Source organism: Elephas maximus, chromosome 27 (assembly GCF_024166365.1).
Source record: "Elephas maximus indicus isolate mEleMax1 chromosome 27, mEleMax1 primary haplotype, whole genome shotgun sequence".
NCBI classification, from domain to species: Eukaryota; Metazoa; Chordata; class Mammalia; order Proboscidea; family Elephantidae; genus Elephas; species Elephas maximus.
In genome coordinates, this window is record NC_064845.1 from 32,983,293 (window position 1) to 33,002,766 (window position 19,474).

A 19,474-nucleotide genomic window follows, 5' to 3' on the forward strand; every position below is an offset into this window, starting at 1 on the left:
ATCACCACCTTCCCAAGAGGCAATCCCTGACTACCCTATTGACAATACTCCTCACCTCTCTCTACTTTTAGTCCACCTTACTTATAGCATTAATGTTTTACTGTGCCTTATCATTTATATCATGCTTGCTGTCTATTGTTTCTCACCCTGTATTAGAATATAAACTTCATCAGGGTAGGGACTTTTGCTTTGCCTTGCTCACTGATGTATCCTAATAGTGCCCAGCCCACAGTAGATGCTCAATAAATATTTTTAATTAATGAATGAATCCTATGAACCCTTTTGGTTAATATCCCATTTACTTACCCTTGCTGCTATACTTATTTCATGACTGGTCTATAACTGCAGGCTCTATAATTAAATTAGTAATTACATATTCTCTTTTATCCATCTATATGATATGTACGTACAATACTGACTTGTCCACCTCTGCACATGCTGCTACTCCTATCTAGAATACTCTCCAACTCCCTAACTGCTATTCAGGATTCATGTCTGACCTTCACTTTACTTAATCCAGGAAGCCTTCCCTAACCGTTGTAGATTGGATCAGATGCACTGCCCTTTACTCCTATAGCACTATCACACTCTGTTATTACTTATTAAAAAGTCTGCCTTCCATAGCTATCTTGTACCCTTTTATATCGCCAACATTTAGCTTTGTGCAGTACTCACGGTACCAGCTTATTGAATATTAATTAAATGCATGCATGCATGCATGAATGAATCAATCAATCAGTGTTTAAGTAGATTATCCTCCACAGACATATAAGTTTAGCAATGGAGCTAGAATTTTGAATCCAGGTCTTCAGTCTTAGACTGTTTTTTCTCTACCATACTATCTCTTATAAAAAAATTAAAATATATATGTCTTATTATCTTTATTATTCCATGATAGCATCTGTTATAGGACCTTGATACTGTTTTTCATTTTTTTAACATTTGTATTTTAGCCGAAAGTTTACACAATTAATTAGTTTCCATTAAACAATTCACACACAAATTGTTCTGTGACATTGATTGATATCCCTGCAATGTGTCAGCACTTTCCCCGTTTCCACCCTGCCTTCCTCATTTCCATCTGTTCATTTTCCCTGCCCCTCCTTGCTTTAGGACAGATGTTGTCTGTTTGGTCTCATATTCCTCATGGGTGTTGTTTGTTTTATAGGCCAATCTATTATTTGGCTGAAAGGGGACTTTGGGAGTGGTTTCACTTTCAGGTTAAAAGGGTATTTTAGGACGATGGTCTTGGAAGTTCCTACAGTCTCTGTCAGTCCAGTAAGTCTGCTCTTTTTTATGAATTTGAGTTTTGTTCTATATTTTTATCCCATTCTAGGATATAGAACTTCATCTTTATGAATTCTTTTATGCCAGTTGACCTAGATGTCCCCGAGACTGTGATCCTAAGCCTTCAAACCTAGTAACTTAGTCCCACAAGGTATTTGGATATGTCTAGGAAGTTTCCATAACTGTGCCTCCTATGTGCTTTATTATATATGTGAATATATATGTAGCACATGCAAATAGGTGTATATAAATGCCCACAACTATACCTATACATATATGCACACACATATACTTCCATATGCCCTCCCGCACCTGTACAACATACATATCTACCTATGTGACTACTCACTAGTCTTTGGTTGTTATTACGTTGCTGCAAAATTATATATGTTGTAGCATTTACCCTAGTTGTCTTTTATTCTTCCGTATGTCTCAGTGTCTTCATTTACCTTGGTCACTTTGTGCTGACTTCCCCCATATTGTATATTGCCTTTCCCTTCACCAGAATTAACATTAGAGAGTGCCTATCTAGTGACTCTCCCGCCCTTTCCTTCCCGTCCTTGGTAGCCATCAAACAACGCTACTTTCTGTGTGTAAACCTGTTCTTGACTTTTTATAAAAGTGGTATCATATAATATTTGTCCTATTGTGATTGACTTGTTTCACTCAGCATAATGGCCTCCCAATTCATCCATGCTATGTTTTGTGGACTCATCATTTTTCTTTATCACTGCCAAGTATTCCATTGTATATATGTTTATCCATTCATCCACTGGTAGACATTTAGGTTGTTTCCATCTTTTTGCTATTGTGAATAATGCTGCAGTGAACATGGGTGTGCGTATGTCTATTCGTGTCACTGCACTTATTTCTCCAGGATATATACCTAGGAGTGGGATTACTAGATCATATGGTATTTCTATTTCTAGCTTTTTGAAGAAGCACCATACCATTTCCCATAGTGGTTGTACCATTTTACATTCCCACCAGCAGTGTATAAGAGTTCCAATCTTCCCACAACCTCGCCTGCATTTGTTTTTTTCCTGTTTTCTTGATTAGTGTCATTTTTGCAGGGGTGAGATGGTATCTCAATGTAGTTTTGATTTGCATCTCTCTAATGACTATGATTGCAAGCATCTCTTCGTGTGTTTGTTAGCCACTTGAATGTCCTCTTTGATAAGGTGTCTGTTCATGTCCTTTGCCCATTTTTTGATTGGATTGTTTGTCTTTTTGTTGTTGAGGCATTGAAGTTTTCTATATGTTTTAGAGATTAGACCCTTGTCAGGTATGTTGTTGCCAAAAAATTTTTCCCAGTCTGTAGGTTCTCTTTTACTCCTTCGGTAAAGTCTTTTGATGAGAATAAATATTTAATTTTTAGGAGGTCTAGTTTTTTTTAGTTATCTAGTTTATCTTTTGTGGATTGTGCATTTTTAGTTATGCTTGATAGTGTATTTATGCCATAAATCAGGACCACTAGCTTTGTCCCTATGCTATCTTCCAGGAACTTTATAGTTTTAGGTTTGACATTTAGGTCTTTGATCCATTTTGAGTTAGGCACGGTGTGATATGGATCTTGTTTCATTTTTCTGCAAATGGTTATCCAGTTTTGCCAGCAATGTCTCTTCGCCATTGAATGGACTTCTACCCTTTGTCAAAGAGCAGCTGTCCAAAGCTGGATGGATTTATTTCTGGGTTCTCAATTCTATTCCATTGGCCTATGTGTCTGTCATTGTACCACTACCAGGCTGTTTTGATTACCGTGGATGTATGCCAAGTTCTTAGATCAGGAAGTGTGAGGCCTCCTACTTTATTCTTATTCTCCAGTAATGCTTTAGCTATTTGGGGCCTCTTTCCTTTCTATATGAAGTTGGATATTTGTTTTTCCATTTTGTTAAAGAATGTTGGGATTGATACTGTTTTGTGGTTACTTAAAATTATCTATTCCTTTCCTTTGTTTACTTCCCCCCCCCCCAACTACATGCTTTCTTCTAAATAGGATTCCCTTCTTGTAAATCAGTTATGATTCTATCATCTTTACCTTATTTGAATTTCTGCAGTTATGGATTGAATTGTGTCCCCCCAAAATATCTGTCAGCTTGGCTAGGTCATGATTCCCTTGTATGATTGTCTACCATTTTATCTTCTGATGAGATTTCCCTATGTGTTGTAAATCCTAGCACAATGATGTAATAAGATGGATTAGCGGCAATTATACTGATGAGGTCTACAAGATTAGGTAGTGTCTTCAGCCAATCTCTTTTGAGATATAAAAGAGAAGTGAGCAGAGAGACGTGGGGACCTCATACCCCCAAGAAAGAAGCACTGGGAGCAGAGCATGTCCTTTGGACCTGGGGTTCCTGCGCAGAGAAGCTCCTAGTCCAGGGAAGATTGACGAGAAGCACCTTCCTCCAGAGCTGGCAGAAAGCCTTCCCCTGGAGCTGACACCCTGAATTTGGACTTCTAGCCTACTAGACTGTGAGAAAATAAATTTCCCTTTGTTAAAGCCATCCACTTGTGGTATTTCTGTTACGGCAGCCCTAGATAACTAAGACATGCATCATTTTTCTAATTCAAGCACGTACCCATCCCTTGGGGCATAATAGATCCCCGGACCCAACTTCTTCTGATAGCATATAGTGACCCCCACCTATGCGTGAATCATGGTGAAACTAGTCCCATGGCTGGCCTTTTCCTGTATTTTTCTTCTCTCCAGACGGAACTAGATAAGATTATGGTAATAGGGGAGAATTGACAAAATATGAAAAGCAATCGCTTAGCATCAAGGATAGGGAAAGCTATCACTGGACTTCAGCAACTTTTCCAAGTATTTATTTAGTTGGTGTTTCTTTAGTGCCATCTTTTCCTGTATTTCTCTTCCACTTCTCATTTCCCTAAGAACTAAGTCATTGTGATTCCAACTGGTTGCCCACTATCAACGGTCTTGCCCCTTACCTATTCTACCATAGCAATGTCCTTTGATCCTGAACAGTGTCTCTCCTCCCACCCTTTTCTCATCACTCCTCTTGTAATGCCATTTTGTTCAGTAATAGATGCTTGAAAATCAATCTGACTAAACTATATACTACATCATCACTGAAAATCTCAGTGATAGTGAAGTGTGTGTTAAATACTGTTTAGACAATCATATGGTTTCTCTTTACTGCCCAGATTACATATTGAATTCCATATTGTATGAGTTTTTTACATATTTCGCTTGAGCATTTTCATGTGTTATTCCAGACTCACTATAAATGACATTTTTAGTGACTCAGTAATATTTTGTTGTATGGATTATCATAATTTGCTCTACTATTCTCCTAACATAGGACATTTAGATTGTTTCCAGTGGTTTGCTATTACAAATAACACTGTAGAGAGCATCTTTGTAGATATTGTGGGAAACTGAACTTAATCTAATCTTACCAAGGAATGTTGAGGAATGCGACAAACCGTATGTAACTTTCCCTTTTTTTTCTTACACAAAAGACAGTGTTCTTACTATTGACACTGTATAATATATATCCTGGAGTTTTTTGTTTTTTAAATCAGTACATAGAACACTTCCTTGTTCTTTTTAGAGTTGCATAGGGTTCCATTATGTAGACACATCACAGTATATTTAAACTATCTCCAATCAATAGACCCTTGGTTTATGCCTGATTCTTTGCAAATACAAGCAATACTGCTGCAATGAAGAATCTTGTGTGTCTGTTATTTACCTCTCCACAGGGATGGTATCACTTTGAACTCCCACCAATAATGCATGGGAATGCCCGTTTCCCTAGAAGCTTACCAACAGAATGCATTGTTCGACTACACTTTGCTTTCTGAATGACTTATAACAGTCAGTAGTCCCCTACTCTTACCAGCCGTGTATGATACAAAACTCGTTGCTGTCGAGTGGATTCCAACTCATAGCGCCCCTATAGAACAGAGTAGAACTGCCCCATAGGGTTTCCAAGGAACAGTTGGTGGATTCAAACTGCTGACCTTTTGGTTAACAGCCAAGCTTTTAACCACTGTGCCACCAGGGCTTTGCCATGTATAATGATACTGGATAATACACTAATGTTGAATATTATCTTTGCCAATTAATAGGTAGGTAAAGGTAGAATTTTATTATTGCTTTACTCTGTATTTATCTGATTAGTAGTAAGGTTTAACACTTTAAAAATCTAATTATTCTTATTTCCTCTTTTGCACTTATGTTCTTTGTTCACCTGTCTCTTAAAATCTTTAAACTGATTTTTATACATTCTTTATATTCTAGATATATAAGTATTGTATACATTTTTGTCATAAATGTTGAAGTATTTTCTCAAATTTTTTTTTGCTTTTTAATTCTGTCTCTTTAATATACAGTAGTTTTATATAGTCATATACATTTATCTTTTTCTTTCAACTTCATTTATCTTTTTTAAGGTTTAAAATTTATTTCCCATTCAAAGATTTGGTAACTATTAAATTATTTTTTCTTCTTCTAGTTTTTATTTATTTATTTTTAATGTTTTTCTTTTTTTTTAATTTTCAACTCTGATCTATTTGGAACTTATTTTCGTCCATTCATACTCTCTATTAATGACAGCAATAACAGCAAGAGCATGTAACATTCATTGAGTATTTATTATTTGATATAAGTCTTCCTCAAGGTGGATTGAAGCCCTAGTGGCACAGTGGTTGAGCACTTGGCTGCTAACTAAAGGCTGGAGGTTCGAACCCACCAGCCCCTCAATGGGAGAAAGATGTGATAGTCTGCTTCTGTAAAGATTTACAGCCTTGGGAACCCTGTGGACAGTTCTATTCTGTCCTATAGAGTCACTGTGAGTGGGAATCCACTCTGTGGCAATGGGTTTTTGGCTTAGAGGTGGATTAAGTGGATTTCAAAAAGTAGTTCCACCATTAAAATAACAAATGTTCCAAGAGAACACGTGGCTTTTTTTTTTTTTTTACAAATGCAAATTTTATTGTAAAATGATATTTAAGTCATAATATTTTTTTAATTTTAATTGGGATTTATAGTATTAAAGCTAAGACCAAATGAAGTTTAAGTATTTCATCTCAGAAATTCAGTGGTGGTAGAAGAGACAGCCTTGAGCCTTTATGGATGATTAACTGCACTTTGAAGAGTACTCTGTTGTGTTCCAGAGTCTTCATTGGCTAATTTTTGGAAGTGCATTGCCAGGCCCTTCTTCTTAGTCTGTCTGATAGTCTAGATGCTCCACTGAAACCTATCATGGGTGACCCTGCTGGTATTTGAAAGACCAGTGGTGTAGCTTCCAGCATCATAGCAACATGAAAGCCACCACAGTACAACAAAACTAACGGCGACGAGGAGCTTGTAAGGTCAACATGAGTCAGAGCCAACTCAATGACAACTAACAACTGTGCATGATATTACGTAATTTTTATGTCACTTTCTTAATTGTTACAGACCGTATCCATACAAAACATCATGTTTTTTCTTCCATCTTTCATCTTTCCTTTTATTATAGAATGGTTTTGTTTGATAACTGTGTGATTGTAAGACTCTAAGAAATTAAAATTTATCAGCCAATGTCAGGGAGATCTAATTTTTAGCCTGACTGAATTCTGGCTCTTGAACGGTTTTGAAATACCACAGAGTTTGGATTAAAAACAAAATGATTTTATCTCTGCCACCTGTTTTCATTCAGAAGGCCTATGACACACTTAAGTGTTCTCTGGTCTATGCAGGTTTCCCCAAATATGTTTTATTTATGACATCTGGTATCCTGTTCATTAACTAAAATGATATAAAAAAACAAAAACTGTCTTTAGACGAAGGGCATTTCATCAGCTCCACCTGCCAAATCCTGCTTGTGTAGCCAAGAGGAGATGATATATTTGTGAGGGGGTTTTCCCAATTTCTGAAACGTCTGGGTTAAATCAAAATATTTCATCCTTACCTCCTCTATTTAATGGCCCCCAAAAGTGAGCCAAGTTAGAAGTTTTATTTTTGTAGAAATCGTGAACTGTTCTCTATATTAGATTGAGCAAGGCAGAATCGAAGAATCATTTGCCTTGTTTCTTGGGTTTCTTCAAAATTTACCTAATACCTGAAATTTATTATATAATCATTTAAAGCTATGGCAGAAATTTTCATGACAGAAAGAGCCAGGCAAGAATTCTTATGTTTTTGGGAAATATCAGAGAAAAAAATTATACATTCTGAATATTAGAAAAAGAAGACTTTGAATCAGGGGCTGAAGGGAATTGCAAAGATTTTATTTTGAAGGAATTCTAGTTTTTAGTTATCTAGGATTAAAAAAAAAAAAAATTTTTTTTTTGTTTTTTAGGATTAAGATCAAGGAGCCCTAGTGGCACAAATGGTTAAGTGCATGACTGCTAACCAAAGGTTGGCAGTTCAAACCTACCCAACAGTTACAAGGGAGAAAGACCTGCTGATCCACTTCCTTAAAGATTGCAGTTAAGAAAACCCAATGGGGCAGTTCTACCCTGCACACATGGGATCACTATTAGTCAGAACTGACTCAACAGTACTTAACAATGACAAAGGATTAAGACGGGTGAAACCTTAAAAGAGTTACTAAAATGTTCTTGATTTCCAGGAGAGAAAGTAGAGAAAGAAAAGATCTTTAATGAAAATGAACTGCCAAATTATGCCACATCTAATCATGTCATCCTAATCTGATTTTCAGAAGTACGCCCAGGAAGAAACAATGCATTATGTGGGGCGTGTGGCCTGGACACTTCAGCCTGTGGGCCTCTAGGCACTGGCCAAGGCTTCCTATACCTGAAACCTCAGGCACACCCCCAAGTGGAAAAATATCCAGCTGGAAAAGTAAAAGTCAGCCACTGTGAAAAAAAGACTTTGCTTATATAATTTCTACCTACGATTTAAATTACGATTGCACATTATTGCACAGCCAGGGCCAATCAAGGGTAAAAATCCTCAGGGTTTTCAGCTAAGGAATTCCTGCTGAGACCCACGATAAAATGTAAGTGTCGTCGTCTGCCATCTGAATCATCCTCATGTTCTTTGGGCTGCTCCTCAGATTAGTGGGATTCGTTTTTACCTATTAGCGCCCGTAAAAATCAGAAGGACACACTCTTGTAAAACTAAAATAATCATGCACAATTTTAAAAAGTCACACATTTCAATAAATGAAGATAGTTAAGTGGACTCACCATCAAGAGTATGATATCTGATGTTTTTAAAACTTAATTATGACATACATAAATGAGTGATCTGTTCTTTTTAGTGCAAAGGAGCATGGTCCTTTCAGAAGTGGTTAAAAAGTGGATTTCATTAAATTCATAGAAACCCAGATTACAAGCAATGGTTTAAAAGCAATTCAGTTTTAATCTTAACTACATTTTAATTACATGTGTAATTTATACCAAAGAAAAAAACCAAACCCAGTGCCATCAAGTCGATACCAACTCCTAGCGACCCTATAGGACGGAGTAGAACTGCCCCATAGAGTTTCCAAGGAGCGCCTGGCGGATTCAAACTGCCGACCCTTTGGTTAGCAGCCGTAGCACTTAACCACTACACCACCAGGGTTTCCGTGTAATTTGCAAAAAAAAATTAGTATAATTGAGGGAATCAGAATTTTAAGCTCTTAGTTTTATTGGTTTTAAAATTTTAGAGCTTTATTTCTAATTCTGCTTTTTATATGATTATATGACCATTGTATTCCTCAGACTTCCCCTGACACTAATGATAGGTATACCAATTGCTGTAAAGTCGATTCCAACTAATGGCAACTGATGTGTGTCAAAGTAAAACTGTGCTCTATAGGGTTTTCAGTAGCTGGTTTTTCAGAAGTAGATTGCCAGGCCTTTCTTGCGAGGTATTTCTGGGTGGACTCAAATCTCCAGCTTTTCAGTTAACCGCTGAGCACATTAACCGTTTGCATCTTACATATAGATATATAAAAGAAACTCCCACACTGGGTAAATGAGGACTTGATCTTTGGCAATTTAAAAGAGAAAACTGTAGGGGAGTTCCACTTGTGGTATAATGGAATAAGCACCTAAGATTGATCTTCCCACAGATAGCAACTAAAATGCTACCAAAACTTCCCACTTTGGGAGTAAGGAAGAATGAACAAAACTAAAGACACAAGGAAAAGATTAGTCCAAAGGACTAATGGACCACATCTCCCACGGCCTCCACCAGACTTGAGCCCAGTACAACGAGATGGTGCCCGTCTACCACCACTGACTGTTCTGACAGGGGTCACAATAGACGGTCCTGCACAGAGCTGGAGAAAAATATATAACAAAATTCTAACTTAAAAAGAAAGACCAGACTTGCTGGCCTGACAGAGACTGGAGAAAACTTGAGAGTAAGGCCCCCGGACACCCTTTCAGCTCAGTAATGAGGTCATTTCTGAGGTTCACCCTTCAGCCAAAGGTTGAACAGACCCATGGAACAAAATGAGACTAAAGGGGAACACCAGCCCTGGGGCGGGGACTGGAAGGCAGGAGGGAACAGGAAAGCTGGTAATACAGAGCCCAGGATTGAGAAGGGAAAGTGTTGACATGTCATGGGGTTGTTAACCAATGTCATAGAACAATGTATGTACTGTTTGATGAGAAACTAGTTTGTTCTGTAAACCTTCATCTAAAGTTCAATTTAAAAAAAAAATGCAGGAAAATAAATAAAATGCTACCAAAAAAAAAAAAAAAAAAAACACTAAAGGCTCCGAGTAGTGAACCAAAGGCAAGCTGATTTTGTAGGGGCATCAAAATTTGGAAGAAAAGACAGGCACAGGGTGAGTTTCCCGTTTCGGTGGCTTTTGGCCTGAGGACATGGTATGCTGCGGGAAAGCTGACACTTCCCTAGAAAACATAGGTCTTTCTGTTCTGAGAAATCAGAGGACAGAGTCTTAGGCAGCCACAGCTGTTGGAAGGTGAAGGGAGGTATTACTAGAAAGGAGAAAGCCCGAAAAGGGAAGGTCCAGGTTTCACATGTAAACTTTGCCCAAGACTCTGGTTGATTCCTGCACCAAAGTCATGTACAGAGCAGACTCAAAGCACCTTACAGCTAAAAGAACTGAACAGAAATTTGATCTCCCATCCCCTGAGGGGAGGCAGACTTTGCAGTTTGACTCCACCAAAGTGAATAGTCTGATAAAACAAAAACGTCAACACTCTTTGAAGGAATATAACAGAATCTAGAGTCTTCACAACAAAACAATCACAATGTCCAGAATACAATCTAAAATTACTCAATAAATTAAGAACCAGGAAAATGTAACCCATTTTGAAAATGACTCAGGTATTGGAATTATCAGGCAAGTGCTTATGAGAGTTATTATAAATTTGCTCAATGAGGTTAAGAGAAAAATACAAAGATAAGAAATATCAGAAAACAAATAGAAAGCATTAAAAAATAGAAATATTAGAACTGAAAAACACAATATCTGGAATAAAAAATTAACTGAATGGGCTTAATAACATAATGGAGATGACAGAGGAAAGAGTTAATGAACTTGAAGATAGACCAAGAAGAAGTACCCAATTTAAAGATTGAAAGAAATAAAGAGCCTCAGAGAGCTGTGAGACAATGTCAGAAGGTTTAAAATATGTGTAATTGTAGTCCCAGAATAAGGGGGCCAGGGGAGCGAGAGAGAGAGATCACTAAAAGAAGAACTCTAGAAATTCTAAAACTTCCATTTACCAATGTAAACATAAGTATATTTAATCTGAATTAAGGGCCTCAATGCACAGACTACAGCAGACTTTTGGAGGCAATGTAAAATGTTCTCCTTGGACAACATTTTGTTTTTCTTATATTTATGAAAATGCTTGTATTTTTCTTTTAATAAGAAACAGATTCAGCCCTTTTTGGTGTAATAGCTTCCTATTTAATTTTATTTGAAACAATTGTATTTAATAATAGGACTATGTTGAAAAAACTCAGAAGAGTGAGCAGCACAGTTTTGCTCTCTATCTCATGCATAATATGGATGATAAGTCATGAAGTGGGGGAAAATATGGGGGAGACCTTTTTTTAATTATATTTTTGATGAAGTCTTACAGTACAGACTAGCTTCTCATTAAACAAGTAGTACACATTCTGTTTTGCGATGTTGGTTACCAACCCCACAACATGTCAACACTCTCCCCTTCTCGACCTTGGGTTCCCTATTACCAGCTTTTCTGCACCCTTCTGCCTTCTAGTCCTTGCCCCTGGACTGGTGTGCCCCTTTAGTCTCATTTTGTTTTATGGGCCTGTTTAATCTTCAGCTGAAGGATGAACCTCAGAAGTGACTTCATTACTGAGCTAAGATTACTGAGCTAAAAGCATATCCGGGGGCCATACTCTCGGAGTTTCTCCAGTCTCTGTCAGACTAGTAAGTCTTTTTTTTTTTCTGTGAGTTAGAATTTTGTTCTACATTTTTCTCCAGCTCTGTCTAGGACCCTTTGTTGTTATCTCTGTCAGAGCAGTTGGTAGTGGTAGCCGGGCACCATCTAGTTGTGCTGGACTCAGTCTGGTGGAGGCTGTGGTGGTTGTGGTATATTAGTTCTGTAGACTAATCTTTCCCTCATCTCTGGTTTTTTTCATGGGGGGGGTGGTGGGGAAGAGGACAATTTTGTCAACGTATTTGTTATCTGGTTACATTGTGACCTCTAATGACCAATTTAATGTTTTCTTCTTATATTTCCTGTTCTAATTAGTTAAAAAGCCCCTCCCTTCCTTTCTACTCATAGATTAAATCATGTATATGTATATATGATTGCAAGCTCTGATGATTCTAATGGCTTTGGTCAGGGGAATTCAGTCTTGTCATTCAAACTTTAAGCCAGTTTAAGGTGTTTCCTTGTTCTGCCACCAATGTGAGGATGAACAGTCACCCATCTTAGGCATACTACCTTCTTGCCCTTCCCTCCCTTTTTCAGGTGAAACCAATTTTAAGTGTTTATATCAGCGTAAGTGTTTTACCAGGCAGAGGAGGCACGTAGGGTTTTTTTGAGTTTTGTATGATCACATAGAAGAAGTAAGAAATGCCCCGCTGTTTATGCAGGAATGGCTCTTCCACAATCAGGCTAAAAGGAGACGGGGAAGGAGAAATACGGAAACCATTGCAGCTCCCCCAGCAGCCCTCTCAGTCTCCTTCTCCATAATCGGGGTCTATTTTTTTTTTCCAAGATGGTAGGCTAGTTTTTAAATGTTTTTTTTTTTTTAATTATTGTTTTTTATCCAATTAATATATGGAAACAAATCAGAAAACGTCTAAGAACGTATTGTTTCCCATCACTGCACACCCCAGTACTCTACCCTAAAGACAACTCTTCTGGCAGTTTCTGGCTTTAGTTCTGTAGTTACCACTGTAATTCCGGGTAAAATGCTTTGACCTTTCTCCTGATTATTCATTAAAGACTATTGACTTCCCACTTTGAACGGTGAAGATTTAGCTCATTTCTATTATAACTCTCTGCCTTTTTTCTAATGTAGATATTTATTTTATTTAAACATTTTTGATTACTTTTTAAACTTTAAATACCTTTAAATCTCTTTTTCATCCTTGTCTTAGTTATCCAAGTGGATGGCTTTAACAAAGAGAAATTTACTCTCTCACAGTCTAGGGGGCTAGCAGTCAGTATTCAGGGTGTCAGCTCCAGGGGTAGGCTTTCTCTTCTGTCAGCTCTGGAGGAGGGTCCTTGTCATCGGTCTTCCCCTAGTCTAGGAGCTTCTTAGCACAGGGACTCTGGGTCCAAAGGACACAACATTCTCCTGTCTCTTGTTTCTTGGTGGTATGAGGTCTCCATGTCTCTCTGCTCACTTCTCTCTTTTATATCTCAAAAAGAGATTGGCTTAAAACACAATCTAATCTTATAGATTGAGTCGTCCCTCATTAACATAACTGCCACTAATCCCATCTCATTAACATCACAGTGATAGGATTTAAAACACATCGGAAAATCACATTGAATGACAGAATGGTGGACAGTCACACAATACTGGGAATCATGGCCTCGCCAAATTGATACACATTTTTTTTGGGGACACAATTCAATCCATAATAATCCTCATTTAATAGAATCTCTTCAAATTCTGCTTTATAATATAAGGATATCAGGGCCCTAACCCTTCCTCTGCCTTTCCTTACCTTACAGGACTATGTAAATACTCTTTGATGCTGGTCTAAGTAGTATGCTGGATTTTGTGTTCTTCTCTAACTGGTCCAACACAGTATCACCTAGGCCATTCTAAGAAGAGTGATTCTAGCATCTAGGCCAATTAGAATAGCTTTTCATACACTCTATGGATTACTTGACTTCATAGCACAATGTCATCTGCTTTTCTCTTTGGACCATGGTTTACTTGTACATTAAAAATTTTTTTCTTGGAGTTTCTAATTGTTATTTCATTGAATTATTTTCTTTTATAGCTTCATATCCTCCCTCCCTGTGCGCGCGCACACACACACACACACACACACACACACACACACACACACCCCTCTCTAAATCATGCCTTTCTTTCTATTGCATCCCCTTCTTTTCTGAAGACCTCTCTCCTGGAATCTTTAGTCTTCCTTTCTAAGCTGGATGGATTACCATTTAGGTGTGCTCCAGTGCAGCTGGAGCCATGGTAGGGGCACAGTGGTTAAGAACTCGGTTGTTAACCAAAAGGTCAGCAATTCAAATTCACCAGCTGCTCCTTGGAAACCCTATGGGGCAGTTCTACACTGTCCTATAGGGTCGGTATGAGTCGGAATTGACTCCACGGCAACGGGTTTAGTTTGTTTTTTTTCAGTGCAGTTACCTGGGACTTCCATATGCTGCTTTCCTGGGATCCACAATCTTTTGGGTCTTATGACTTTTTTTTTTCTTGATTTATAACCTTACTTTGCTAGAGTACATACTTAACTTTTAAAGAAAAGGTGAATAATAGGTCAATTTTCTGGGTTTTTGCATTTTTTAATATATATTTATTCTGCCTTCACAGAGATTGATGTTTTGGATGGGCACAGAATTCTAGGCTGAGCTCTCCATTTTCACTGAGCACCCTCTGTTACTGTCAAGAAGTCCGATGCCAGTCTAATCCTCATTCCTTTGTAGATGGCTTGTTTTTTCCCTCTGGAAACTTTAGGGATCTTCTTTTTATCTTTGGTATTTTGAAAATTTACAAGCACGTATCTAGGGAGAGATTCTGCTTGCAAATCAATAGTGCTTTTAATCTGAAGAGTTTTTTTTTTTTTCCAGTTTTAGAAAGTTTTCTTCTATATGTTTCTTTAATAAGTTCTTCCCCCTTTTTCCCTCTTTTCTCTTCCTTGGATTCCTTTTACTCTGATGTTGGACCTCCTGCTTTGGCTCTCAGTGCTCTTATCTTTGCTCTCTTATTTTAGTCTCTGACTTATTCCTCTATTTATCAGAGGTTGTCTTGACTTAATTTTTAGTGCTTCTATTGAACTTTTTACATTACCAATCTTGTGTTAATTTCTAATTTTTTTTTCCTTGTTCTTGAATTATTCCTGTTTTATAGCATCCTTTTCTGATTTTATGGCAGCAATCTATTTGACTCTGTCTGATTAGCTAGTTTTTGTTGTTTGGTTTAGTTTTTTTTTTTTTTAGGAACTCTCTGACTCTTGTTTTATCTTGTTCTTTACAGTGAGTTTTTCAGTTTGTTTATTCTGGTGAGTCATTCCATTTAATGCTGCAGATTCTCTTCACATACTAAAGGCCCTGAAGTAGCTGACTAAGGTTATCTCTATTATCAATATAAATAGAGCTCTTTCCCAGGCATGTTTTTCTCCTGAGTAGGAATTATGTTAGGTGGAGCAGGGCTGGGATATACTTCAGCGTGGGCAGATGGGAAGCCAGCTGTCACGCTATAACCCCCCTCCCCCCCACCAAGTATCAGAGTTTCTTTGTAACACGCTGTATACCTTTCTCCTTGAGGGTGTCAGATACCTGCCTATGAGTGTGTCAATTGCTCATTTATAAATCTTTGAAAAATCCCTCATTTGTAACCCTACTTTTCAGTCATATTTCTGACACTTAGGCCAGAGTCTTTCCCTTTGCATTTCCTCACATCATTTTCTAGGCTCTGTCCATTTAATTGGTCAACTTACCTCTCTCTGTTTCCCAGATATTTATTAAAATCTCTTATCTGTTGGTGACCACCAATACCACCAATCCTCTGCTTCACCTTCTCTGCTTCCTTTTCTGATATGGCCGTGCCTGCATTGTTCTTCTATACTTTTATTTCAGCGGGATCTTAGGGTGGGCGGGGGCAAACACACATTTCTGCTATCTTGAATCTCTCCAAGTTGATTTTAAAAGATTTAGCAATTTGATTTCCATTCTGAACTTTATGAAATTCTAGTTTCCATTGTATCTTCTCTGTTTACTTAGTATCTCCTCAGACTGAAAACTCTACAAGAGCTAGAGTTATATATTCTATTTCATTTGTTTCTTCTATAGAGCCAGATATACAATCATAAGGAGTTTTAAAATTGAAAGGTGTTAGTGTTTAAAGTAGACCCTTTCTCTCTAACTTTACTCTTCTACCGTATCCTCTCTTCTGTTTCTTTTCCTCTGGTTCTTACCTAATCACCTTTGTCCTAGGACTGTTTCTTCACTCTTTTCCCACTCTCCTCTCAGTCTCAAGAGTTAAGGTGTTTCTTTCCTCTTGGTTCTGCCTCCGTTACTCCTCATGTTCACTGTTATGTGACCTGTTTCCATACGTTTTCATACACTACCCATATTTCTCCTTCATATCCCTGCTGCACATTTATGTTTCCCAGGAATACTCTTTAACTAGCTTTAGAGATTCATTTTCAACTCATGGTCAATCTTGCTTCATCCCTATACCAGTCCCCTCTTCTCCTCATAGTATTTTTGAAATAAATCCCAGACTTCATATCATTTCCTTAATAAATATTTCAGTATGCATCTCAGTAAGGGCTCTTTTAAAAATAAAACCACAATACCATTAGCATACTTAAAATTACTTAATATCATTACTTGTCCAGTTAGTATTCAAATTTCTAATTGTTTCATAATGACCAATTTTTTTTTATCGTTCATTTGTTTAAATTCTTGTTAGTTGCCATTGTTTAAATTAGGATCCAAATAAGGTCTAAAAACTACTGTTGGTTGATGAGCCTTTTTTAAGAACCTTATAATTCATAAGATCCCCCTCCATCTCCCTTTTTCTTTTTGTTGCAGTTTAATTGTTGAAGAAATTGGATAGTTTGTTTTGTAGATTTTCCACAGTCTGGATTTTACTTCCTTGCACTGTCCTTTAATGTGTTCTGTGGAGTTTGTTCTTTAAACACTTGGGATTTTATGGTGTTATTCAACTATTTGATATAATTCCTAACATTTTTCATTGGATCTTCATATGTTTCAAATTCCTTGAACCACTTTTTTTATAAGAAATGAAAAAAAAAAAAAAGACTGATAAGGCCTTGAACAAATGTGCTTAACTTAATCTGATCCAGTTGTTCATGGCCTTGTAATTGGAAAGCCAGTTAAATAGTATTTTCCCTGAGGGACCAGACACTGAGATTTACTGAAGATGAAATGCATTTTTTGCAAGAAGGCCCCTTTGGGGGACTGCCACAGATCCCTAAACTGTGATAAAATAAAAGTTTGAATTAAAGGGAGAGTAACATTATATTTTTTAAATTTCTGACCTTTAATAATAAGAGCCTGGGCTTACTGAAGATGAGATCAGAGCCTCATATATGCAGACAGCCCCAAGTACTCTTTTCATCTGCTCCATGGTATAACAGGGGTGAATGACATAGTCTGGGATAGGTACCAAAAGCCAAAACCAAACCCATTTGCCACTGAGTCCCAGTGACACAGTGGTTAAGCACTGAGCTGCTAAACAAGAGGTTGGTGATTTGAACCCACTAGCTGTTCCATGGGAGAAAGATGTGTCAGTCTGCTCCTGTAAAGATTTACAGCCTTGGAAACCCTGTGGGGCAGTTCTACTCTGTCATGCAGGGTCACTATGAGTTGGGATAGGTACAGAGATCCTCAAACAGACTCACCCTCACCCAGTTCCCTGGCTAGGAAAATTAGGCCTTTCTCAGCTGCTAGTTGGGAAATTAATATTATATGAATTTTAATGCCTTCTTGTCCATGTATCAGAAAATATGAGGCCTACACAGGAGGAAATACTCTCCAAGAATTTCACAACCTTTCTAGCATGCCGATATCTGAGATGGTTTAATGGTGTCTCAAAGGTAGCAGCTCCTTCATGGCTTCTGTGACCAGCTTATTTTTGTGCTGGAGTGCTCACTGATGAAGTTTGTTCTTGGCCTTATCATTTTTTCTTGCATGAGATTCAGATTTGAACCTAAGCATTATTGTTTTGTAACAAATCAAAGATTTTTCTCTCTGTTTGTTATTTGCCAGAAATAAATTTGGAAGGCTGAGAATCTTCAGGGTGAAATATTAGACTAGAAGTTTCCATCCATGATGTATTCTCATTTTCCCCTGTTTTAGGAGTTGGAAGTCCAACATGCAAAATTGCAATTGTTATGGGAAGAACTGAAAATTCTTCTAAGTCCAGGTAATAAAATAATTCTGACTGAGAAGTCTATGCCTATAATAATTAAATGAGTAGATGTTTAGGTAAAAAGCAATGGTCTTGAAATGTTGAATTTTGTATATCAGGTACCAGTTGCCAATGTTGAGCAATCAAGAGAAGCCTTGATCAAACAACTTTCACTTATCTACAAACCACTGCAGTAAATGAAAGTTATTGTTTCAGATCCAGAAAATTGCAACTCCACCTAACATCTGTTTTATTTTTCCTCTTAGCAGACTTTTCTTAACATCTGTTTTTCTTCTGACTAGACACAAACAACACAGCATGATTCTTGTTCCTATCAACACACCTGGAGTAGAAGTAATAAGACCTTTGTCAGTTTTTGGCTACATGGGTAAGTAGTCGATAAACACGTCCACACTTTAGCAAGCATTGAAGGGAACTGAAGGGATCAATAGCATTTTAATGTATGAGATGTGTTCTCAGAAATCCCTTTGGCCCTTACAAATGTCTTAATGTAAATGCCGGTGGAGTTCAGAATACGGCAAATAAAATAAGAGGTAATATATCATTCTACCTCATTCTATTTTTTTGGAAAGGCAGATTGTATTCAAGAAACAGCAACTCTAACTGCCAGTCTTGTCTGTGTCATCTGTGAGAATGGATTAATGAACTAGACATAGATAAATTCAATTCAGATAATCCACATGGAAATTCATTTTTGTCTCCAAGCTTGGCTTTCTTAGTCAATCTATAAGAGCTGTTAATAAGTAGTGATTTTTGACATATTTGAATATAAAACTTTTCCTTCTTTCTGTCCTTGGGTGGAGCTGCTAAGAAGGAAGGACACTCGTACATGTTGCCACCCACCCTGTGCACGTTCCCATTGTATCCAGGCTACTCATGTCATTCACTCAGTAGGTATTTACTGAGTGCTGAGCACTATTCTAGGTGTTTGAAGTACATCAGTGAACAGAATAGGCTACGACTCCTGCCTTCATGGAGCTTACGTGATGGTGAAAGGAGAGAGACAGTAACTAACCAAAAACCAAACCACACCAAACCTGTTACCGTGGAGTCGATTCTGACTCATAGCAACCCTACAGGATGGGGTAGAAGTGCCCTATAGGGTTTCCAAGGCTGAAATCTTTACAGAAGCAGGCTGCCACATCTTTCTCCTGTGGAACAAGTGGTGGGTTTGAACCTCTGATCTTTCGGTTAACAGCTGCACGTTTAACCACTGCTCCAGCAGGGCTCCTTAGCCAATAACTACAGATGTATAAATGAGATTATATAGCATGTTAGAAGGTGATAAATGCTATGAAAAGGTTCTGTGGTGTCCGTGGCTTTCTTTATGGTTGAACATGGCTGATGAAAATGCCCAATAGCAGGGAAAAGACTTGCAGTTTATAGAGCATTTGACATCATTGCCTTCTGTAGGATGCAGCATACGTAGTCACAGGTTAAGTGGGGTGGCAAGATGGGGATGAACAAGCTCACTAGAGCAGATTGTGCTTGGGGACTCGTTGGATTGCAGAGCAATGACCTGAAAGACTCCCAAAATGGGTTTATATTATATGTTGGCTGCAAATACCCTCCATCACAAGCCTATGTTTGAATTTTCGATATGAAAAATCCACCAGCGCCTGTGTCCAAGGCCAAAAGAAACAGTGTGGAGAA

General features: G+C 37.8%; 1 protein-coding gene across 1 annotated transcript in view; it reads left to right on the top strand.

The window, feature by feature from the left end:
• The window catches only part of ACAD11 (acyl-CoA dehydrogenase family member 11), a 109,089-nt gene that overhangs the window by 75,354 nt on the left and 14,261 nt on the right, over window positions 1–19,474 (top strand). The window contains exons 14-15 of the mRNA XM_049870877.1: window positions 17,749–17,815; window positions 18,103–18,188. Of these exons, the coding sequence (XP_049726834.1) occupies window positions 17,749–17,815; window positions 18,103–18,188 (153 nt within the window). The remainder of the gene's footprint in view (window positions 1–17,748; window positions 17,816–18,102; window positions 18,189–19,474) is intronic.